The following is a 24,743-nucleotide window of genomic DNA, read 5'->3' on the forward strand; positions in this document are numbered from 1 at the left end:
TACCTCTCTCCAAAGGACGGTGAATATTCAGTTTCCTCCAATCAGGCAGTATTATGACAGCCAGATTGAGTTAGCGCACAGCTAATCAGTTAGCCCGCCACGGCTGATAAAAAAAAATGACACCACGACCTGAAGTCTTTGGGTGGCGTGACCCACAAGCATCAGAGGACGCTTAAACTTATGCAACTTGTGCATCTTGACTATTAAAGCAATCTATGACGAAGCGTTTTTATGCAGGGAATGTGTACATCTGGGCTTATCAAAGCGAAAGCAGTTCTCATCCAATCTACAGAGGCCACGCCGCGTAATTTACGACGGCATGGGTACAGTATGCATGCGCTTGTGTGCATTACTGTATCCTCTGTGTACGCGTTCAATCAAAGGAGAGAACTACAAAGAGACCGGCGATTCTCAGAAGAGCTTATGGCGCGTTGAAGTCACAACCACTCAAAGAGGCGCGTTAATGAATCCAAAGTCAAGTTGCATCGAGCGGGAAGAGCGAGATGTTTCAGAACAGAGTCGGAATTCTGTTCAGTTTGATCCTATAAGCACCTCACGACCTCGGGAAAGCAGTTTGGATGACTCGTAAGCTCGGCACGCTCATCACCTGCACGCAAACACCCCCTTTAAATGTGACTCACTTAATACCAGTGAATTACGCGAAAGAGCGCTGACACGCGTCCCAAAACGAATGCAAAAGCGGGGAGACTCAAACACACTCCGAGCTGCAAACTCGTGTCCTAGTTTCTTTCTTTCTTTTCGTTTTTTTTTTTTTTTTTTTAACCAGCGGTGTAAACAACTTTGCTGGAGAGCATAAGAGGTGAATCGCCTGGCAGGTTGCAGCCTGTCTTTAGAGACACTGTCATAAAGGTTGACTTTGCAACACGCATTCCACATCTAAGCTGAACTGGAAACTATTATCTTCAGCCTTCAGCCCACACCCACCAGATATACACAAACACACAAACACCGAGGCTTCTGCTGCCTTGGTGGCAAACAATCAGATTTCCACTGTGTGGGACGGGATCTGGTACTTGAAATCAAGCTGAAAAAAAGCGAGGCTACGTGCCGAACTGCTTGATAAAAGGAAACCAACTCATGGCTCGAGTCAGTTCAATTGCGATGATGGGATGAGGCGACGGGCAAACCAGCCGCCACTCAAAGACAAGCTCTCCCACGGCGAGACTTTTCCTGTAACCTTGAAAACAGAGGACCGCAGTGGAATACATTAGCGGTGACAGAGATGGGCTGGGAAGATTGACAGACTCAGACTGACAAGACGAGAAACACAGACAAGTATTGTCCACTAGAGAGATTAAAAGCTTTGCTCTTCACTCGCCTTCCACCAACTCAAATCTAATACCATCCCCTGGATTAGCCAAGAACCTTTTTTAAATCCCATTTACACACACAACAGCACGGGAAGACACGGCCACAGAGGGAGAGAGAGAGAGAGAGAGAGAGGGAAGGAGGGAGAGGCAAAGTGTCAGAAGAAGGGAGAAAGTGAGGACTTCTTACCCTCTCTCCGCTGTTCCTCCGTAGAGTCCCCACCGGCAGCTTGAGCATCAGCCGGCGGGTTCTCCCGGGCGTCACAGCCCCCTGGACCACCATGGTAGTACGCTCCAGAGTGTGTGTCTCCGTGGGCGTGTGAGCATTAGTGCGAGTGTGTGAGGTGGGCGTCCTTGCTATCCCGTCCAGCCTGGCAGCCGGGGTTCACGCGAGTTTTGCGCGTGGGTGTGTAAGACGAAGAAAGAAGTGTGTGGTGTCAACGAGTGCGTCCTATGTGCCTCTCTCTGCCTCTTTTCCTTCTTGTGCTGAAACACTTCCCATTCTGCTTCTCTCTGCTGCGCTCCACTCTGCCGCTCACGAGGTGAATGAGTGTGTGAGAGTGTGTGTGTGTGAGAGGGAGAGGGAGAGGGAGCGCGCTTTGTCTCTCCTCTCACTTCTCCGGCACTGGCAGCTCCCCCCCCCTCCCTCCCTCCCTCCTCCCTGCCTCCCACACTCACTTCCTTCAGTCGGGGGGCTTAACCAGGTCACTGGATTAATGTGACGTTACGGCTGTTATTAGCATACGCACGGGTGTCACGTGATCCAATAATAACGAGTGTGTGAGTATAGATACACCCACCATCCACACACACACACACACTCACACACACATACATAGCCCTTACAGACGATCACGTGGGGAACCTCAAAAGGAATATGGGATGTTTTGCCATCTGGTAGGGAGATTATCTTTGAAATCCCACATCCAGCTTTCTCTCCCTGCACTGTCTCGACTAGGACACAAAGGGGGAACACACACACACACACACACACACACACATGCACACACCCTTCCAGTCAAGCACGCCCAATCCTGCATGAAGATATTGATCATTCTAGCACTCAGTTTATCGTTGCATGCAGAAAAGTGTGTAAATTGGCCTGAATTTCTCCCACAAAGCTGTGACAGTAGAGACCTTTAGCTGCGAGCCCTCGCAGGGATCTTTTACCGCGTCGGCTGAAGCCAACAGAGAGCTGAGTCAGTCCTCTGTATCCACCACGTCGGTCTTTACATGTCCATTAAAGCTATTGGACTGGTGAGTTACAGCTGCACCTAGTGACTTACTGTCATATTCTCATCATCACTCACCGCTGAGCTCTTTTTCGCCCCTGCACATCAATACTGAACTATCGGCTGATTAACTTAAGTGGATCAACACACGCATGCAGGCGTACACAGATGTTGTAACGGCAAGCGACTTGTGCGGTAGACGTTGTAAACCGGCGACACCGGATTATAACCAGCAAGACTGAGCTCAGTTATCACAGTTATGAAGGTCAGCTGGTGTGAAATCAGATTAAAGACACCAGTCGAAATGAGCAACCAAACAAGCCTCCCCCCCCCCCCCCCGATAATCATTTCTTAACATGAGGACCCCCCACCAGCTTTAGTGACATGATACTGTACATGCCACACATAAAAAAACACACACATAGAGCTAAAGCCGCGCGACAAGCGTACAGGAGAAAATCATCCGCAGTGGTAATCCCCTAGAAAGCATTATTTATTCAATACCCTGGCCCACATCACTGTGTGAGTGACTGTGGCCTACATGAGAACTATCGGAGGGCTATTTATAAACTTTGTGGGCAGGCATTCGGGTCTTGCAAGATGACACGCTGGCGGAAAAAAGGAAACCGAAAGACAAGTTTAATCTCTCTTTCCTCCGCGTGATGTTCCACGTTAATTCAGACGACGACGACAGAGATTAACTGCCACCGCCGATTCAGGAGACAAAACCACGCTGCCTCCGTAGGGATCTCGTCTGACACCTTGACAGGGAGATGACAATAAACTCTCCTAATTGAACAGTTTAAGTACGGTTTGTGTTCGTCTCCTCTGCGGCTCTTTGCTTTTTCCTTTAGGGTTCGTTTTTAAATTCCATCGCCTCAAATCCAGTGAGGTAATAAGCCCTCGTCTTGACAGGAGGGGGGAAAAAAAAAAAACGGAACAGTATTTCTTGATACCTCGGGCTAGATGCACAATGACCCATTTCAGTCAACCACCTTGCAAAAATGAAGGCGAATGGGATTTGCACTTGGCAATAAAAATATGTGAAATACAAACCCTGCACGCACGGTAAGGAATACAAATACAAGGAACGCGCAGAAAGCTCGGAGAGTCTGTCAGTTCACAGCAGCTGTCCTCAAAGTGAACCTAGCTTTTTAATTTACCAAAAAAATAATCGTCTGCAAGAGAAAGAAAAGAGTAAGGGAGAAGATCACTACCTGCTAAAGAGATATGCTAATGAAGGAAGTGCCAACAAAGCATCTGGGTTTGTCTGGGGTTTTTATTTCCACTGTGTGTTTTGTGCGTCTGCTTCGTCTTTGTTCGCAGTCGTAATAATACGGAGCAATGGTAGAATCCTGGCAATGTTACGCATTAATTTACCCCGATAACCCAGCCAGTCTCTGCCCACGGCTGTCTGACTCATCCCTATGGTCCTGCTCCTCACTGTGTGTGTGTGTGTGTGTGTTTGTGTTCGTGTGTGTGTGTTTGTGTGTGTGTGTTTGTGTGTGGGTGGGTGTGTTTATGGAAATGCCCTCTAGCTGGACTCTCTCCCCATCCCAGGCGGCGAGGGTTGAATGTTTATGTTTCAAGACGCCACGAAATTACAAAGGGCTGAGTTACAGCACCATAACACAGAGAGCACAGATAAACAGCTAAATGGGCCCAACAATGACAGTGTTATTCAGTTTCCCACTGTGCGCTTCTTGTGTCTGCGTCTGCGCGTATTCCAGCGTTGTCTTTCTCTATCTCACGAGAGCGAGATGAGCAGAAAGCAGGGGCCTCCCACCCATCTTCAGGCCAGAACCAATCGTAATGACTTCTCCGCAGGGGAGCATCCACTTCAATTATCATCCCCTCGGCAGTGTCTGCGTGAGAAGGCCTGGGAAACACTTTTTTTTTTTTTTAAACATGCCACGAAAGGTAACAAACAGCCCGCGAGATCTGTCAGGAAACAGGGAGCAGGTTTATGTGACTCACTGTGAAAACTGGGACATATTTGTATTTCGGAGAGATTTAGCGGTACACGTGGGAACAGGTTGTCCTGGTCGAATCGTGTCGCTCAGCACATCTGGTCCACCCGCTGTGAGGTGACCGTGGGTGTGTGCACTGCATATCTGCGTGTGTGTCCTTCAATATGATTAAAATTGCAGCCGGTGGCATCAAAGGAATGTAGACGGACTGAAAAATCCCCGCAATCCGTGAATGTGCTCTGTTTATAAGCATGGCATTGGGAAAAAAAAAACGTATCTATGAGTGCAGTCCGTTATACAGTCGTCTATGCCTTGATGGAATTAGAATATATCATTCCAATGGGCCAATCAGTGGTCTATTATGAGGCCAGCGGCAGACTTGAATGGGGCGCGAGATGTGAAATTGCTCCAGTGAATAGCACATGAGGCGTCTGAATTATTCACCAATGCCTACTGGAAAGCCTCTGCGTGTGCTGGGCCAGTTGACATCTGAATCCGGACCACGCATGTGATAGAGATTGAACGCTGAATGATGATAGCTGATTAGTTCACCGGTGTGCACGTAAAAATGGGATCCGATTTATGATAATTGTGGTCTGACTGCATCATTCAAATTCCATTCATATTATTGGGAGAACAAAAGTTTCCCCAGAAATATTCACACATAATTCGTTTAAATTTCCATATTTTTGTATTTGTGAACAAGTGAATAGATCAGGAGTCACAATGAATTGATCCAGCTAACAAAAACTCTCCTATAGCGTGTATTCCTCTGTGCTTTACAGCAAAGGGTTAGTGACAAGTGAGCATCACCACAGCATTGGTTGACATGTTCCTCCATTGCAGTGGCCATCATGTGCACATCCTGGGCACTGTAGTTTATTTTGAGAGACCAGAGTTGGAACTGATCCAACTCGATATCAGTATTTGGTGCAGATAGTGACGTAATTCCGTTATCAGATACCCGACTGACATCACCAGCGAATGTACCCATCCAGATTCCATCATCCGATTGATTGATTTTCTGTTTCCTGTTGTTGCTCTTTTGAATCCTGTCATTACTTTTGAGCTCATGTATCAAAAAATCTACTTACTGGATGTTGATAGGGAATTGCTGTGCACTTGATTTGTTCAAGTTTTCCACAACATTCAAAAGGAGTTGCCATAGCAGCCTACCCTCCTACATCTGTTAAGAGTGCTTCACCTTCAGTTCAACTCAATCGGTTTGGAGTCTTTAAATTTGTTGCATTCCTGTAAATGTTTTGTTCTGACAGTACGAGTGTTATGAGGATTACTACAGCCTCATGTAACCTTACACAGCGTACCAACAACAACAAGAACAGTAATGGTAATAGGTACCAGAATCCTCCTGGAGGTGAAGATACACACTAGCACACCCAACATTATTCAATGTGTGTCATTCGACCACTAAAAACACACTATTTACTCCTCTATGAATATAAAGAAAAATGTGCAGCTTCCTCTATGTTTAGTTAAGTAACGTAATAAATTGAAACTATATAATTGTGACCCAGTTTTGAAGATTCACATCTTGAATGGGCTCAGGGCTGAATGCTACACAGAGGGAAGGGAAGTCAAAAAGCATGACTAATGCAATTCTGGCTTTCTTTGGTGTCTTTTTAATGGACTTGTTGACAGTAAGGGAGAATAATTAAACCAGGCATAGCCTTGAAAAATCAGACACCTCTTGTGCCCTGTTGAATGGTTAAATCGCTGGTGCATAACTAAAGCGACTCCAGTCAGATTCTCACGTAAAACAATTTGAATTTTCTTTTGCTGAAAGATGCTGTCTCCCTCTCCCCCTGGATACTGTTTGCTGCCAACTAAAGGCATGGACAAAAAGTCATTTTAAAAAACAGAACAAGCAGGGCAAGGCTGCAAAGAATTTCTCCGAAGTACTACGTTGGTCCTGAGAGGACACGACACTGCGACTCCAACCTCATACCGATAACAACTGTTTGGTGGGGAAAAGGGTAGAGAAACATGTAGATGGGGAGAGGAGTGCAGAGAGAAATCAGCGAGCTAGAGAGGAAAGAGGAGGAGGTCAGCTCGCTATAATTGAACAACTTCGTCACTGTGCAGCGGACACACCCATTATGTAATGGGGTGGTCACACACACAATACACCCGGTCAATGGCTTCTATCAAAACAACACGGCTACAGAAGCCCAGTCAAAAGAAGAATAGCACTCCGGAGAATCGGCTATGCGCACGAACACGGACACACAAGCTGTACAGTGCTGTGATACAATTGTGGGGCAGAGAGAACCCAGGCGCTCGGTATCAGTGCGTCACAGTGTTTGTACGCCTTGCGACATGAATGCTCTCAGCGACCGCAGGGCTGTTTCTGGCAGACCAGCCCTCAACGCGGATATGAACCGAGTGCTTTATAGCTGCTGGAAAAAGGAGGAGACGGCGCTGAAAAGAGCAGCTGTGATGGAAACCATCCCATGTAGCTGAGGTCTTCCTCTGTCAGAGGAGATGAGGGGGATGGAGGAGAAAAAACGAGGAAGAGGAGTGAGGGATGGGATGTTCTGCCTCCAGGCCCTGCATCATAGAAAAAGGATGAGGATGTTGGGGGGTAGAGAGGACTCGGGGGTGGGTGGGGATGGAGCGGTTTGCGGGGGGGGGGAGCATGAGGAGGAGATTCAATTAAACTACACAAGGACTGAATGCATTTTTAATCACAACGCTTCGTTTCCTGATGTGACTGTCAGCCTTTGTGAGTGACTGTGAGGCGGCCTCTCAAAGAGGAGCTGCCATCTCTCTCTCTCTCTCTCTCTCTCTGTCTCTCTCGCTCCCTCTCCCTCTGTCCTCCCCTCGCAGCTCAGCAGACCAGCAGCACAATACACAGCAGCTTTGGCAGGAGCTGATAAGTCGCCATAAACAGACATTTTACAGCCGTGAGGGAAAAAAAAAAAAAAAAAAAATCCAATCACCAGATACAGATCATGCCACTATTTTGCTCGTGTCAAAGGGTCTCGTCTGCAATTGCCGTGTTCGTTGTGTGAATGAGGCCTCTGTGGCACAAATGTCATGGAGATCAGGCTCTATAGCAACACAGATGATTGCAATTTTTCCCCGGCCCAGTCGCCAGAGTAAAACGCCGGCATTTAGTAATTCTGCAAACCACGGACGCTATCCTTTCTACAATATGTGTCATGTCACGCTCACATCACATGAATTAGCTGAACTGAATGTCAGAACTTGGAGGAAACAGTGATGGTGTGAGAAACAGTGCCCAAGCCAGAGACCACATCTGAGCTTGTGTTTCAACTTTGTAAGCGGGAAACCCCTGGATGTTATTAACCAGATGTTGGGACATTTTCCATCCGTGTTAGCTGCACAAAATCAGGATATTTTTTATGAGACATGCGGACAGTTTAGAGCCGTGTTTGTGGCGCCAGAAACAGGACAAAATATTATCTTCTCTTGACCTGGACAAAGTGCTTTTTTGTGCCTAAACCTAACCAGACAATGAGCAGATTGTTGCAACAACATTCAACTGTAAAATTTCACCTAATGACACACAGAGAAATATATAAGTATATAATTATATAATAATATATAAGCTTCAACATATCCATGTTTGCAAAAAACTTGTCTCTTCTCAAGACATTTTTATTATCTGCCGTCTACTCGCCTCTGTAACAACAGCAGTACGCTGTTTATTGAAAAATGAGCTGATTTCTAACATTGCTCATGGGTTTGCTTATTGGATTTCTCAATTCTAAGCTTCTAGGCATGACTTTGTAACCGTTTTGTGTGCAGTCATGTGCTTTAAATCTACTATAGCGGTCTTGTATGCAGAAGTAATAAAAGTGTTGACCTGAAAAATCTACAAGTCTACAAATGACTCTGCCTCAACTCGGGCTTCAAGGCAACAAAGTGGTGACCTCCTTTTCTTGTAGTAAAAGAGGCTGTGAGGGGAGTTTGTTGCCTTGGATCCTCTTGGCTTTCCTGAATCATTCATATGCGCTGCTGTGCTAATGAAAATAGCCGCGCAACCCCTTGGATATAGCTGTGCTCCGAGCCAGCGAGCAGCGCCGGCCAGGCTCTGGATGTGCTTCTCTACCGAAGGATGGAGAAGCACTGTCATTATTCTAATGACCCTTAATACTCCTCTAACTCCTCTGTCTCCGCTCACTGCTGGGTTAATTCACACATACGGAAAAGTCTAACACTGACATCCAGTTACAGTCACTCAACTCGCACACTGAAGTTGAATATACATTTTATTACTGCGAGTTTTTCGGTAGTATGAGAAGCCTGATCCATGACACACATCCACTGCTGGAAAGCCGTATTTAATTCATCCTGCCTTTATTTGATGGTTCACTGAAATAGGCTTCTTCTTAGCTCATGTCTGCATGTATTAGCGTGTGTGTGTGTGTGTGTGTGTGTGTGTGTGTGTGTGTTTGTGTTTCCATGTGCACATGCATTGCCATATGTGCTTTCAGTAAGCAACTGGCCTGAAAAGGGTGCAGCCAATTTAAATATTTCTCATTTGAGTATGCAAAGTGGCCAGATAACCCTCTGTTTTCCAGCCTCTTCCAGCAATTAGAAAAAATAAATAAATAAACAGTCTAATTAGGGTGCTGAGAGGAAATGTAGAGGAAGGAAGCATTTTCCTGACTCCTGCGTTTTTTTTCAATCCATCCCACATGCAGTGCATGAATAATCCAAATCCTGTCCGCGGCCATAAACACTAATCTTTATTGCTCCGGTCATAAATCATCTATGTGGATATATGAAAATGACCAAATCTCGAAAATGGGTTGATGGATTTGAGCATCAAATATCAGCATATATCAGTGACATCGATGCCCTGCAGGAGTGGAACGAGTGCTGATGGTGTTCGGTGGAAGCACAGTATATCTCAGGGAAGGACAGATTAGTGTTCCCTCCAACAGATGCTTGTGCCTGTAAACAATGTTAAAGGAAAACAGGAGCTTAACGACCAAACTCATTACAGCAGCCGGCAGATCAAAGCGACCAGGGATTCTGATGTGGTGTTTACGATGTGTGTGTGTGTGTGTGTGTGCGTCTGCAAGCCGTAGAAGGCATGTCATTGTATCTAAATGTGTGTGAGTGCACGCCCGCATTTCTGCGTGTTAGGGATGCAGTGTATACCAGTTTTTCATTCCCCACAGCCCGAATACTTTGTAAACCACAGGGGCCTGAGTAATCTACCTCTACCCAAGCGTCTCGGGCAATAGAAACCTGACGATCGCATCCATCAGACTTTTCCTTCCTCGTTCTCATTCCTCTTTCATCCCTCATTTCCTCGTTCTCAATCCACACTTCCTTCACTTGGAGATTTCATTCCCCCCTAATCAAAAGATTTATGACTTTCTGCAAATAACTGCAAAGGCTGCTGACCGCAGAAAGCATAAGTAAGCACAGAACATAGATTTAATACTTTGGAGCTGGTCGGATGAAAGCTCCTCACATGCTGAGATAACATTCGCAAAGGTCTTCACTCGTTGGGCCAACCCTGTGTTGAGTCATGCATAGGCCAGTCCAGGTTAGATTCCTGGTCAGCCAGTTTATTCCCTAAATCTCCCCGTGAAGAGAGTCTGACGTGTGCTCACCTTATTTTTAACATCTTTTTATGCCAATTAATGAGAGAGCATCTGGATAGAGACGTGAACATATGTCGGCCTCTGGTCTCCGATTGCAATTATACACGGGAGAGAGGAGCGAGGGAAGGCGATGATAGATAAATTCAGTTAAATTTACTTTATGATAGTAAAGTACGGTTACTGCGATTAAAAACACAATAGCAGGAATGGTGCAAACTCACAAAGACATCCATGAGCATGTGCTCCAGCGTCACCTCCAAGTCCTCGAGTCGTGCTGCGAGAGTCATCGTTCAGCGTATCCAAAAAAACGAACGCCACCGTAAAGAATCGACTCTTAAACAAAACCCAAACTCTGGCTTGTCTTCCTCTCCGTTATCAGCTGAAATCATGGGATAGTGACAGATGACTTGTTGGGAAGAGTTAAGTCATGTCAGTCAAATAACATCCCAATTCTCCAACTGATCATGCCATGACAGCTTCAAAAAGTCCAGCCTAATTTGTCCACATTCTCCTTTCTGTCAAACACGGCTTGCCAAACGACCAGCCGTAGTCTACAAAAAAAACAAAAAAACAAACACGTCTATCTCCTGTAAACTTGGCTCTGAAATCCGTCTGGATTCTGATTATAACTCCAAGTAGTTCCAGAAAAAGAGTTTGGGTCTCCCATCAAAGAGCTTCAGTCGCTCCTTTGAGCAACCTATGGCTTCTGATGAGGGTTTGTGACAGACTTCAGCCTTGTAGTCCCCTCCTCAGATCTGAGTTATGATCCATGGGTGAGATGAAGACACTGACAACTCCCTGGCAGAGGGAGGGCAGAGGGTGGGTCTCGCTGTTTTTGGGATGTGCGGAGGAGGAAGAGGAGGAGGAAGCATGAGGCTTGATGAGGAGCTAATGGTCGGAGAAGCGACTGCTCTCTGATGAAGTCATACATCTGTTTAATTTCTTCTTCTTTTTTTTTTTATATATCATTACATCTCATTCTCTGAGTTATTTGACCAGGATATCTCCTCCCTCTTTTCTCCTTCTCCCTCTCTCTTCCTCTTTCTCTCTCTGCCCTTTCAGGTCTCTGTCCACAGTGGACGTCTTTGTGTGGAGGGAGAGCCTGGGGGCAGCTGATGCCCAGTTCTGGGTGCTCTTGGCTGGGGTCATCCTCTCTCACACTGGGCCTCTCATCAATGGGCCATTGTAGGGTCCTCATTAAGGGCTGGCCCTGGATGTTGAGGCTCCAATAGACATACAGGGGGGAAAACAACAGCGATATGGTCGGGCTCTATGACTGGAAGCTTATGTAATCATGACGGGGAGGGGTTTGGTGGGGGTTGCAGAGGACAGGGCATGTGGGGTAGAGGGCTGATGGGGAAGAAGAGGGTTGGAGGGGAGATATGGGTGCATAGCAGAGGGGCGACTCATGGAGGGAGGAAGGAAAGTAGAAGAAAAGAAGGGAAGCAGGGGGATGAAGGATGTTGGTGGGTTCCCTCCATGGAGAGGGGTTGTTTTTGTTTTCGCTGATGGAATGCACCCCCCCTCGTTCTCTCTCAGTTAACCAGACGTACAGAAAGCAAGACACAGAGACACTGAGTCAGACAGTCAGGGGTAAAGAGGAAAGTGAGTTTAGCTGGGCTGTACCAACAAACAGGATGTAACACAGTAATGAGCTGGAAGGAGCAAGACAAAAACTAGTTTACATGCACGCAGGAAACCACGTTATTTGGAATACCAGCGTATACTGTAGATTCAACTGGTCAGTAATCACATGTCTTTATCAAATTATTTATTTATGTATTTTTCGCTGGCAGCGCCAACACGTTCTCATCCCCAGTCGTCCAACACAAATGACCTTGGTGTCTCATAAAGATGCACAAGTTAGCCTTTAGTTTTAGTGGCCGACAGGTTAAGCCTTCCACGTGGTAAAGGCACAAAAACTATTGAGGAAGGTGGAGGAAAGGATCTGGACATGGGACACAAACCCCAGTCTCCTGGTGTCCTGTGTGTGACCCACCAGTCAACCCATGTGCCTCTTGGTACTCTGTCGCTCCCTATGCTACACCGGGTGGAGCAGCTGCTGTGATAGTCTCACACTGCCGTTCTGAAACTCGACCATCTAACCAGACCTCTTCCTTTCCCTCAATATGAAACCTCTTCACTCTTAAGGTACCGTTTCTCGCGTTCAATCTCTCCCCTCTTGCTTCATTTCTCTCTCTCTCAGCCCTACTGTCTTAGCGACATCCCTCTGAATCTTATCTCTGCCTCCTGTCCTCCTCCTGCCCTCTTCCTAAGCCATACAGACCCCGAGTACCAATGACCTTTACCCCTTTGACCTCTCCGGGGTGTGAGCATCAGCCACTCATCAGTCGTCACATCAGCTCTGGTCAGGAGCACTGGAGTGTGACAGAGTCTAATGCACAGCCGCGATTCTGTGCTAACACACCCACACACACACACACACACACACGCATATGCACCATCATACACATCACTGGGTGTTAAAGACAGAGTGCACAGATCTGTCAGTCCTTTGTTGCCCTCAGGAGGCTTCCCTGTCTTCTTGAGGTTGCTCCTAATGCTGCCTGCTGTGGATATCTAACACCCCACCATTAATAACTCAGAAATATCCTCCTAATTCTCATCTGCATGCCGCTCATGCATTATAAATTCCCTCCAGCGCGGTGAAGATGGACAGTATACGGCCACTAAGACTTGTGAAGCAGGTGGCACGTTGAGACTGAAAGCAGCGAAGAGTGTCGAGAGCAGCAGGTAGCCTATCTAGAGCAGCATTCGTCATTAGTGAGGAGCTTAGCCCCCGACAGGGAGGAAGCACAGGACAGCATGTCCAACTGTGACTCTGTGGCACGGGTAGGGTTAACTTATAAACCAAGGTTTCTGTGTGTAATTCAAAGTGTGTGTGACAAAAAGGAAGTGAAATGAATCTCAGTTGCAATGTTTATGACAGACATCTAACAGAGAGCCTTGCATTATTCACACAGACACTAACGACACATTATGTTCCGTCCTGCACACACGAGGTACACTCACACGTACTTAGAAATGCACATATACGAACGTATTACTGTGTGATTTACACAAAGGGGCGAGTTTGAATGGCCATGCTACTGTTTTCTTCACACATGATGGTGGCATTCCTTTGTCACTGCCTCGTGGACATTATTGTGCACACATACATAAAGAATAGCTATGAGATAGATTTATAGAAACATATAAAAAAAACATAATGAAATGTTAGAGAATACAAATACTGAATACCAAATGATTTGCATCAAAATGACCAAACCACGGGCTGACTGCATTAACCAGCGTTAGCTAGAAAATCTTCTCCGCTACATCTGAAAATACCTTGACATGAAACGAACTGAAGAAGTCGGAGGAGTTTTTCCATCTCTCTCCACCGCCGCTTTCCTCGTGGAAGTTGACCGTCCCAGTAAGCCAGTAATCCGGAAGAACACTACAGTGCTGGTTTTGGCAGCAGCTCAGACCGTGCATCACAAAACCGGGCCTGACAAGCCTCCGTGATTCTGATTCATTGTAAAAAAGCTCGTCACGGTGGTTTTGGTCTTTAAACTTTTGAGCACAGAGCACCGAGAGTGTGTCTGTGTAGATGTGATTGATCGCGATGTCCACCTGGTGTGCAAAAATATATATGGGTAGGTATGCGCTAATCAAACCCTGGGCAGGCGTCCAAGTGGTTTGACGTTTGTACGCACACAGTCACAGACTCAAAAATAGTGTCTATACCAGACATGTTGATAAAGCCTCTTAAGCACCTGTTTGCAGCCAACTGTCTAAAGGGTTTACTGCCACCCTCTGAAACGAACGCTGGGTGGGTAGGTGTTAAAGTCGGCAAGCATGGAGAGGAAGCAACACACTGCACCTCATCTGCTAGTGTGTCCGAACAGATAACCTAAAATGGTTTTATTAACTCATTGTATGCCATACTGTAAGTTATTTTTCTTTGCTGCAGGTTCTACATGGTTATTAGGAGCATTAAAGGCGACATATTATGTTCTTTTTTTCAAGTTAACTGTTTTATTTTGGGTTACCACTGCAACAGAGTTTCTTGATTTAAGGCGTCCTATACTAAATATACCCGCTCTCCTCTGATTGCTCAGCTCACACATGCCTGACCCAGCACTGCTAACAACAACTGAGCAGCTGTGCTAAATCAATTCTTGATTAATTATGCAAACGTGTGACTCTTTGAAGTAGTGTGACGTCACAAAGTCACAGAATTAAAGGCGAGACTACTGACGCAGTGTTTCAGGAGCAGTGTTTTCTGTGGGAGAGAGGAGCTTCTGTGGGTGCGGACTTTACAATGCACCAGAACACATAAAACAATGAAGGAAAGGAACAAACGTGTAATATAAAAGCAAAATAGGTCTCCTTCAACGTATTTAATTATAATGTGGGTCTGTTTCTTTCCTCGGTATGGCCTGTTCTGTCTTTTTCTGCTTTTTCCTCCCCGTTTGTTTATTGGTTTTTGTCAGCCTCGAGTGATGAAGGACAATGAGTGCAGATGAAAGGGATTCTGCCGAGTCATTCCTCTGCAGCGCTGTTAGTAATCTGAATTTTGCTGTGTCACTCCGCACCCCAAATCTGTCATTCCACATTACAGTGAAAGGCTCTCTGTTATGTCTCTGGGTGCAGACGTGTTTGTGTGTGTGTGTGTGTGTGTGTGCGTGTGTGTGCACGGAGGGCCTGTGAGGACGGAGGCAGGTGCGTTCTACTATCTTATGTCATTCTTGCTGCAGTGAAAGTCACCTTGGGCTTTAGTCAGACCCATCCATACTCGTGTGGAAGAAAAGCAATACGTCTGATATGCATGGAGGATCAAAAGGCCTTCATAAAACACACACCTTTACACACCTTTTGTATCTCGGATGGAGCCTCCGCTTCTGTCTTGTCCTACATACAAGCCTCCCACACCAGAGTGAGTGTGTGTCTGAGAGGCACTGAGCAGACAGAATGCGACAGAGGCATATTTTAGAGGCTGGTTGTATGAAGGCGCTGGATTGAGTCACGCTTCAGCATTTTCTGCCCCAGTAAACTTAGCCCACTTTACCCAGTGCCGAGGAGGCTTCCCAGCCTACGCCGTGCACAGAAATAGACACAGATAGACGCACACATACCCACGACGCCGTTAAGTGAGCAAGAAAACATTGTTTCCCTAACACTGATTTAACAATTAACACTCCGCTAAGCAGGCAAGCCCGTCTGCCGGCAAGTCTGCACGACTTTTTATGAATTACTCTAGCGTGCAAGCAGCACACTCACATCAACTTAGGATCAAGCGATCCACGTGAGCCCCCATCCCCAAAGTCCACACACGATTAGGAATGTGATTTGTAGCAGCGTGAGCGTTAAATGTTTGATGATACGGCTACATATTTAATCTTTACAGGCCAGATCATGAGGGGGAAATGGGTTATACATGATCATGCTCCCCGGGGAAAACACTGGGATACTTGAAAAAGGGGAAAACATGGGTTAACACATTTTAGTGTGTGTGTGTGTGTGTGCGTGTGTGTGTGTGCTTAAAACAATGTGGACACAGAATTTGCAATGGACCACTGTCCTATATTTTGAATATTTACCACACATATGACCGGCTGCCTGCAGTCAGATTTAGAGGTGCATCATCTGCAAAAGGAGGATTCAAGGTATTTAAGAGAGGATATTCATTACCGATTTATCTGGTTTATTTTTCCAATTAATCAATGGCTAGTTTAGTCCATAAAATAGAGCGTGTTTTGTATCTATAGACGGGAACCCAGGAACTTGATGCAAATTTTCGTGGTGGCCAAACCACTCAGACACTGTCCAGATCAGTCAGCAGAAGTCTCTAACACACACGCTGATAATTAATTAATAACTAATAAGTAATCTTATACCTTGTAAGTCAAGCTTTTTTGGCTTCATGCGCAACTGAGAAGCGTTCATAGGAATGAACGGGACCCCACCTCTGATGCTACATCCCTATTTCCCTTGTTAGATTCACAGTTGTGCTGCCATGTCTCTACAGAAGCCCATGAAGGACGAAGGCTCTAGAGAGTTTTGTGTGTTTTTAGGGGCCACGGCAGGAGATGGTGAGGCGAGGGGTATTCTTTTGGTCGCTATCTGCAACCTCACCTGTAGATGCCACTAAGTTCTACTTACTGGACATTCAAAATATTTCAAAACAGTTTCCCACGGACCAAGGTTGTCATGACATTGCATATTTTGTTCAAACAACAATCCCAAACTAACTATATTCTAACTACAATAAAATAAGACAAGAAAAACAGAACATTCCCACATTTGAGAAGCTGTCATCAGTGAATGTATTTAAAGGTAAATGACAAAACGTTCAATTCATTTACCGCTGACTGAGGAGTCGATTACTTGACTAATCATTTTGACTTTGAGGTCAACTACTGAAAACCCATAAACTGATGTAAGTTTTCCTGTCTTCCTCACACTCGGGCCAAATAGTTCTCGTTCCTCAGACCTTTGCTGCGGAAGACTCATTTGTCTACACGCAGGATGCAGCTGTGCTTATAACCCTCGTAAACCTCTCATCCCCTCGTAACTACACGACTCTCCGCCTTTATAGACAATGAATCATATGATCCCTCTGGCATGCGAACCACAAACTAACAAAGTATGTGCACAAACAACCGCAGCGTACAAATGGGATGCACCTGTGCATACTGTTCTACACACTCCCTCATGCACACACTAATACTTGCATTTCCTTCTTCTAATGAGCCAACATGACCTTCTCATTCTGTAACCCACAAGGCTCATGCATGCTTTCTCCCAGTGGTGCAGTAACCCAAGCCAGACTGTGCCTGCTCCACCTCTTGCTGCAGGCATGGGACTAAGCTGCTTGTTACTGTACAGATGGGCCCCGCACCTCTGACAGGTGCACCGGCTCCTCCCCTGCCACGCAAACCAATGCCTAATGCTGGCCAAATGACTCAGGCAGACTGTCTTTGTTAATGCACAGAAGAGGAGGAGGAGGAGGAGAGCCCTTGGGGCTCAGGGAAAGAGAGACGTAATTTGAGGAGATCATCTTCACCTGCTGACACCACTGCAGGCCGTCCCTCTCATCTTGTGAATGCATGACATGGAATCGAGGCTGTGTAGTTTGTGTCCGTATGATTTTACATTTATCAATTTAAGATATTGATTATCTCATGTCTAAAATGGATGGTGTGGAGGACAGATCCAAATAGAGAGAGAGGACTGACAGAAGGGGGGCAGACCGACCCCCTGGGGCCACAGCCTCCACTGGAGAAAGACAAGTCACCTCCCACCCTTCGCTCGCCTTTGTCCTTGTTCCCCTTTCTCACCTCAGTCAGAAGAAAGATGTGCTCTGACAGACAGGGCTCGATCAGTCCCAGGTTTCCCTCCAAGCCAAGGTTCTGTCCCTTGGTATTTGACGCTTATTTACACCCAGCTCCCTTTATTGCCATGGGAACAGAGGCGCTGCTGAAGCTACGAAAGACAAGGGAGGCAGGAAAGAGCTGAAGATTGGACAAAATGAAGGACTAGTGGAAGAGAAGGAGGATTTATTCAGAGGGTGCATATGGGGGGGTTAAATCCAATGTAATTGCCCCTCCAGTAGACAGCAGGGGTAATGGGACGGCCACTCGGTCACTGACAAAACTCATAATTATTAATCAAGTGCAGCCTTTAACATATGCTTTCCTCCTTCAATCTCGTTTTCCCTCACTGTCGCCCCCCTTGTCATTTTTCCCCTTGTTTTCACTCCCTGCTCTTTGTCTTTGTCCCCCATATTCTCTCCTCCTTGGACAGCCGGAGGAGCAGGATGAGGTCATTAATTATACACATAACAGTTTTCTGGTCACCACACACACACACACACACACACACACACACACACACACACACACACACACACACACTCTCTCCTCCTTCCCCACCTGGTCCCCTCCACAAGCCCCCGTGTCTCTGGGAGAGCTGCGGTGACGGATGAGAGGAGCTACAGAGTTGTCCAATATAGCTCGCTGTTTATTGGGGCCAAACGGCCGGTGCTCACACACAGCAGCACAACCGCAGACCAGTGCTCATTAGAGCTGAGGGTCTCTGCTTATTGGCTCCATACATCAGACAGGACATGGCCAGCCGAGGAAGAGGCAGGTTGCCTCTGACAGCCGCGAGTCTTAAGCAATGCCAGGGGTTGTTTTTTTTCCATCAGTGCTGACCTTCTCAATGCTCACTCACTGCTGAGAAAAGATTCTTGTTGCCTGCACTTTACTGAAGCAGCTACAGGAAAAACTGAGGACAGGACTTGGGACATTGGGCCAAGAGGACCTGCTCCTCTTCCTCGAATGAAGCTCAACTGGACTTTGAATTGCTGAGGCTCATGGTTTTGGGAAGCCTTTGGGCTAGGGAATCCCATCACACAGCACACTCTGGTGGTCAGATAGTGAAACACAACACACGCTGATCTAAAGGTTAAGGGTGGATGAAATGACAGAAACATCCATAAATGAGGGTTAGGAGGGTTGCAAGACTTCCGAGGAAGTCAAATGACACATGATTGGTTAACAGGTTAACACTGATAAACAGGTAGAGTGAGTTCGTGCTCTCACATAGACCCAACAGGATAGCTGCAACACACACGTTACCTAATAAATTAATTGGAACAGTGCCTAGGGGGAAGCTACATTACGCTGTGCAAGGGTGTTTTTTATGCAGCACTATTATTTTGAAATGCTTGTATTCAAAACCAGTATTTAATTACTACCCAACATCAAACAGCTCCTTCTTCATGTCCTGACAGACAGCATTCCATGAAATGAATGAGCTGACTGACAGACAACAGTCGGCATCCTCTTTGTTATCGCTGCCCAATTTATATTTATGTATTTGTTAGGCACTTCGTTAACCACACAGGTGTCTATTGTCTAAAAACATTCCTTTTGTGAATAGTTCACAGAACAGCAAGGAAAATTCATCTTTCCAGAATGCCAACATGTGTCTGATGCATGTAGGACATTTTTTTTTCAAGTTTTCAACAAATGTTTTTGCAGCTTATATTGGTTGTGTGTGTTCAAACACATATCTACAGTACAACTCCAACAAACCAAAGCTGGAAGTGCTGGATTTGGTCATTTCTATACTGAAAGGACACACCCACATAATGGAAGCCATTATAGTTTCAGGTCACAAGTAAACTATTTCATTTTCCTGTGATATAGGCAAGGCTTGAAAACAAAAGGCAAACGTCTTGAGATAAGTAGATAAATTATCCTGAGAACGACCTTGTGGAGAACTTGAAAACGAGAGTCGGGTCGATTTGATCACACCTGATTTCAGCCTTCAAGATTGCTGTCATGACTGTTGGGGTGGTTCATGATTGAACAGTGAAGGTGCATGCAAAGCGGTGATCAGCGGTGATCAGCCAACGTACACCTGCTTCATAGCCTGTTAAGTGAACTCTAGTCTAGTCTTCTCCTTAAAGGCTAACTCTTTAACGATGTTCCATAGGGAATCTGCATGTAATCTGAAAAAACTCAGTGGCTGATTTGCATTGTGGGTAATGTAGGCAGAAAGTGTTGGAAAGGAAGAGGGAAAGTTGTGGTTGTGCTTTTTCAATTTGTTTTTAAACTGTCCATAATGAGTCCAACAGTGTCATGCAGCTTCCTCTGCAGCCACGACAGGCTTCACACTACTGTACACGCATGCAGTAAGACTCTCCAAGACCTTTAAACACACTTTAATGTGTAAAATTGGAGACTTTAAATGACAAAACCTAATCTGAATGTCATCTCGTACAGAAAGACAGAATGACATTTTATGCCTGTGTTAGACCGAGGTCTATATAGTCTGATGTGTTGATCAGGAAAGGGTACTTGTTTTATGTGATATTCAGCTGTAATGTGTTGCCACAGCTGTCGAGCACCATTTATGAATGCTGGTGTGGCCCTCCTGATCTCTGATAAGTAATAAGATGGAAACAACCTTTTGTTTTCCTTTTGATAACGGGCTGATTATGTTGTTACCTCAAGATAACGTTCCTTATTGCATGTGAGGCGTTCTCCTCTTCCGTGCCTCATGAATACAAATGTATATTTAAAATCAAGTATGTCAGACAACTTGCAAAGGTGCGTGTAGAAACAGAGTACACAGCCAACAACAACAGCTGGTGCCGAAAACCAGACACATCCACGTACAAACACCTCTAGACACGTATTAATGGCCTTAACTGCAACGGCAGATGTTCACATCTGCTCAGAATAAAACAAACATGAGTGTGTGCACACACACACAAACACACACAGGGGTGAGTTATAAATCTGACACACGTCACATTTAATTGTTCTAACAAGCAGTAATGAGAGCACTGAGGGTCAGCGAGGCACTTTGGATGATGTAAGTATTCCTCGGAGGACGGATGAGCATCACTCTGGCAACCTTGATTTCATATTTGGGTTTAATTCAGCGTAATGGCAGCTGTCTACACATGGGAGAAGGACGGTAATAGAATACCTGGCAACCGCTGCGCACTGTTCATAACTAGAGCACTGGATTGGTGATGAGAGGGATTAAACTGACAACAAGGGTCCAAGAGAGCACTTAGTACTGCCTACACTTTAGTGATGGAGCAGGCAAGAGTGTGAGCGAATACACCACAGGAAATGACCTCTAATATGTGCTTCAAAACAGACAAACTCTTTAGAAGCAATCCCTTAGTGTCGGACTATTTTAGAAGAGCATGTTTATTAAAAGCGTGTTCCTCCCTGCTGCATTTCCCCTCTGAGAAGCAGCAATAAGATCACTAAAGCTGGATGGGATTGGTAAACCGCCTGCAGTTTCATGGACGACTGCTTCAGAAAATCAAGAGCTGAAAATCAGGAACGGCTCTACAGAATCTCCTCCCCCTCCACGTTCAATTTGCCACTCTGAACAGATTTATTCCTCCTTGATCCTGGCAGCATCACCATTCTATCACTCCCATTTTCCTTCCTTCCTTTACTTCCTTCCTTCCTTCCTTCCTTCCTTCCTGGCCCCAGCCTTGCTGCTGGACGCCTGACAAACCAGCATCAATCAGGCTGTCTGGTGGCAGCATAAAGGTCCATCAGCTGGAGCTGTGCATGTAGCTTATGCAGCATGCAAATTGACCAGCGTGCCTGCATGTGTTTATGAGCATGCACTTTATGCGTGTGCATCCGTATGTGTGCATGTTCAATGTCTGTTGTCTCCTTGAGCGGTCGTGTCTGTAAATCATGAATTAGACATTTGCGCGCTGGAGCATGAAAACTGTGAATGTAAAATCTGTGCAGGCTACTAGCACTAGCGGCTTTTTAAAAACTGAAATGACTAAACTATGAAAAAGGAAAGGAAGTAAGCTCTTCCACTGAACAAGGCAAAAATGAAATATTTAGTAGGAGAAGTGTAAAACATTAGAGTCTGTCATGAAATATGTTCCGCTGGTTCTCTTTTCTACCACTAACGCAAAGAATGAACAAATACTCTACAAGTTCAAGCCAAAACAAATCAGTTTGAAACAAAACTTTGTATTCTTCTTTTTATATTCTTTTCGTTCTTCATTTTTTTCCCTCAATTTTGGAAAGGCCAATTCCCTTTGCCCTGCAGCTTTTGTTGCTACAGTAATATCTCCCTCTGTTGGCCTCAGATACACATGGATTCGAGAGCTGCTTCATTTCATCTGCCAGGAGGAGCTCACCAGGAGACAATAACACATGGAGGTCCAAGTAATCACCCCTGGATGGGTGCTCCAAGCCAACCAGCGATGGTTATTGGTGCAGTTACAAAGATATGATTCTTTGTGGCTTCATACCTGCCATTTTGCCAATTACGCTCAAAGGGGCACCCAGGCCAGAAGCAAGAAAACACTGCAGCCAGGGATAGAACCTGAGTCCCTGCGGTGGTGGGGGAGTGATTTTCTCTCCACACTATCTGGTGCTTCGGGCTGCATTTGTAATTGTATCGGAGCCAGTATCCCTCAGTGCATGTGAATAGGTCAAAGCTGGATCAGCAAAGTTGCTGCTGGAGATCGACTGTGAGCATAAAATGTTGAGATGTTTTATGGCGTGTTTCTCTCTTGATACGGATGTACTTAGCACTTTGGAAATTAGGTCCCACAATGCATGCTGTTCTCTCTTGTCTACAACAGCACCTCTCTCTCTCGCTCTGCCCTCAGGACAGTGTTGACACCAGTCCAGTTCTTGGTCAGCCAATCAAATTCGAGGAGTCCTGCTGCTGACTGCTGCCAGCTTCCTCTTGGCTTATGTAAAGAGGTCACAGTTCAGAGCCCGGGGGACGACGTATAGGTATGGAGGTAGGGTGGCTTGAAAAGAGGGAGAGGAAGGGAAATGGCGGGTCTCTGGTTGGGTTGAGGTAAGTGTGTGTGACTGGAAGAGATAAGATAATAATGGGGTGCGGGGAAGACAGAAACGCCTATTTCCTGTGTGAGTGTATGGTTGTGTATTTGCGTAAAATTGTCCGTGCTATGCAGATCTACTGATAGGTTGATGTATGATACCTGTTTAATGCAGGGTCATCCTTTTGTTGCAGGGGTGACATTACCAATCTTCTGCTCGTTCATCAGAGATGTGTGTGTGTGTGTGTGTGTGTGTGTGGGGGGGGGGGGGGGGGGGGGGGGGTGTGTGCGTGCGTGTGATTACATTCCAATATCAGAAAGCAGCCTCATGGGACTAACCATTCTATGCAATTACACAGATAGAGTCAATATACATAATAGCACTGCTAGGGGCTCTTTAATCTAGAGTGCACGGTTTTACCACCGACACATAAACACAAATGTGTTTAATTGAAGTATGATGTTCCAGTTAATTTCTCATTATAAAACTTCTGTGTCTTGCTGTGTCTTCTACCTATCTTCCTGGACACTTGACTAATTTCCACTCCCATCTTTCAATTGGCTTTCTGGGAAATAATGTTAAAAAGTGCCTGCAGACTGATGGCAGCCAATGAAGTGGAAAATCTGCACCCTGTGTTGCCATGACAACACCTAACATTAAGTGCATCGCCGGGTTCGCCTCTCTGGTTGCTCAATTGCGCTCTGATTGATCTCATCTTTCGGGCCTCTTCAAGGGGACAAGAGCACATTTGACATGCTTGACGCGGCAGGGCACGCCGACACGCGCGGACATACACACACACGCCAACGCACACTCATGATCAGAGATGGCGTATGGCCGACACGCAGCGCTACGTCTTCAAACGGGGGAGAGTGGAGATGTGCGGCGGAGAGAGAGGGAGCTTCAAACGGGGAGCGGTGGGAGGATCTCTCCCTCTCTACATGACAACCCACTGATCTTATCTTACACAGTAAAGCAACAATTCTGCCTCCCTTTATCTTTGTCTGCCTCGCTGTATGTCATCAATGCATCCGTGTCCCAGCGGACGTGTGATACTTATGTCGGGATTAACATTATCCTTGTACTGTGTGAAGATGTCAGAGGCTGATAAAGCGAATATATATCACTATCATTTTTTTTAAATCAATTTTACTTGATGATGAATGTATCCAGAATGTTTATCATGTGCAAAGATATACAAAATGTCATCTTCACTTAAATACACGATTAAATTTGGAACATAAAATCTATTGTTGCACAGTTCCTAATAGAGACTACTCTTGCTTGTACACTTGGTAGGCTTAGATGACAGCTGGGAGATTGGGCTCTACATCCAACGTATGTGTGTGTGTGTTTGTGTGTGTGTGTGTTTGTTTGCATGTCCCTTATGTGGTTCCGGCCACCAGACATCCCCCCCTTTACTGTTTACTTTGGCCTTTAAATGCTGCCAGCCAACCTGCTGTGCATTGAATGTGTGTGTTTTGTGTGTGTATGTCTGTGTGTGTGAGTGGGTTGCCAAAGGCAGTCCCACCTTGTGCTAGAAATCCGAACCCCACCAGCCCTTCCTTTCTCTCCTAATTATTTTCATCCAAGCAGCGAGGCGGTCGGCTTCAGGGATGTGGGTCTGGTCAGTTCCCTTTTGGCTGCTTCGTCCTCTCCTCCGTGCCACCCTGACCTTAACCATCCTGACAGCCGCCTGCCCACTAATGAGCCAGGTGGATGGATGGTTGGGGAAAGCAAGAACTGAAGAGGTGGGGTAGGGGGGGCAAAAGGAACATTTGGTAGCCAGGGCTTGCAGGGATTTGGGGGGGGGAGGGAGAACGATGAGTCAGGCTGATGTCAAGTCGGTTTGTTTGTGATGCTTGCATGTAAGAGATGCATCCAAAGTAATGTGTGTGCGTGTGCGTGTGTGTGTGTGTGAAATGACCATTACTTAATAAAATAAATATGTATCTGTGGGTGAGTGTGCGTGTACGTCCAAGCCCTCGGCCATTTCGGTAATGGCTCCATCTGTCGTGGGCAGCTGGACGTACAGACACACACACACACACACACACACACACACACACACACACACACACACACACACACTCAAGCATGTTGTGCATACGCATGACCTGAAGAGGAAAGAGCCTTGAGACGAGAGAGGCGGTGACACTCAACCGAAAAAAAAGGGAGTGAGCCAGCAGTGGATAAACGACAGGAGTGAGAGAGTGACGGAGAGAGGGAGAGCAGAGGA

General features: G+C 46.0%; 1 protein-coding gene across 5 annotated transcripts in view; it reads right to left on the reverse strand.

The window, feature by feature from the left end:
• frmd4a (FERM domain containing 4A) overlaps nt 1–24,743 on the reverse strand; it is a 109,083-nt gene that overhangs the window by 58,808 nt on the left and 25,532 nt on the right. For 2 of the 5 annotated variants that reach the window (XM_030424563.1, XM_030424562.1), the window contains exon 1: nt 1,519–1,958. The exons of 2 other annotated variants lie outside the window; for them this stretch is intronic. In XM_030424563.1, coding sequence (XP_030280423.1) covers nt 1,519–1,611 — 93 coding nt within the window. In that variant the 5' untranslated portion in view covers nt 1,612–1,958. Of the gene's footprint in view, nt 1–1,518; nt 1,959–10,357; nt 11,376–24,743 lie in introns of those variants that run through there. One more of the 5 variants, XM_030424564.1, reaches the window with a different exon arrangement.

The sequence above is a fragment of the Sparus aurata genome, chromosome 8 (genome assembly GCF_900880675.1).
Source record: "Sparus aurata chromosome 8, fSpaAur1.1, whole genome shotgun sequence".
Taxonomy (NCBI): Eukaryota; Metazoa; Chordata; class Actinopteri; order Spariformes; family Sparidae; genus Sparus; species Sparus aurata.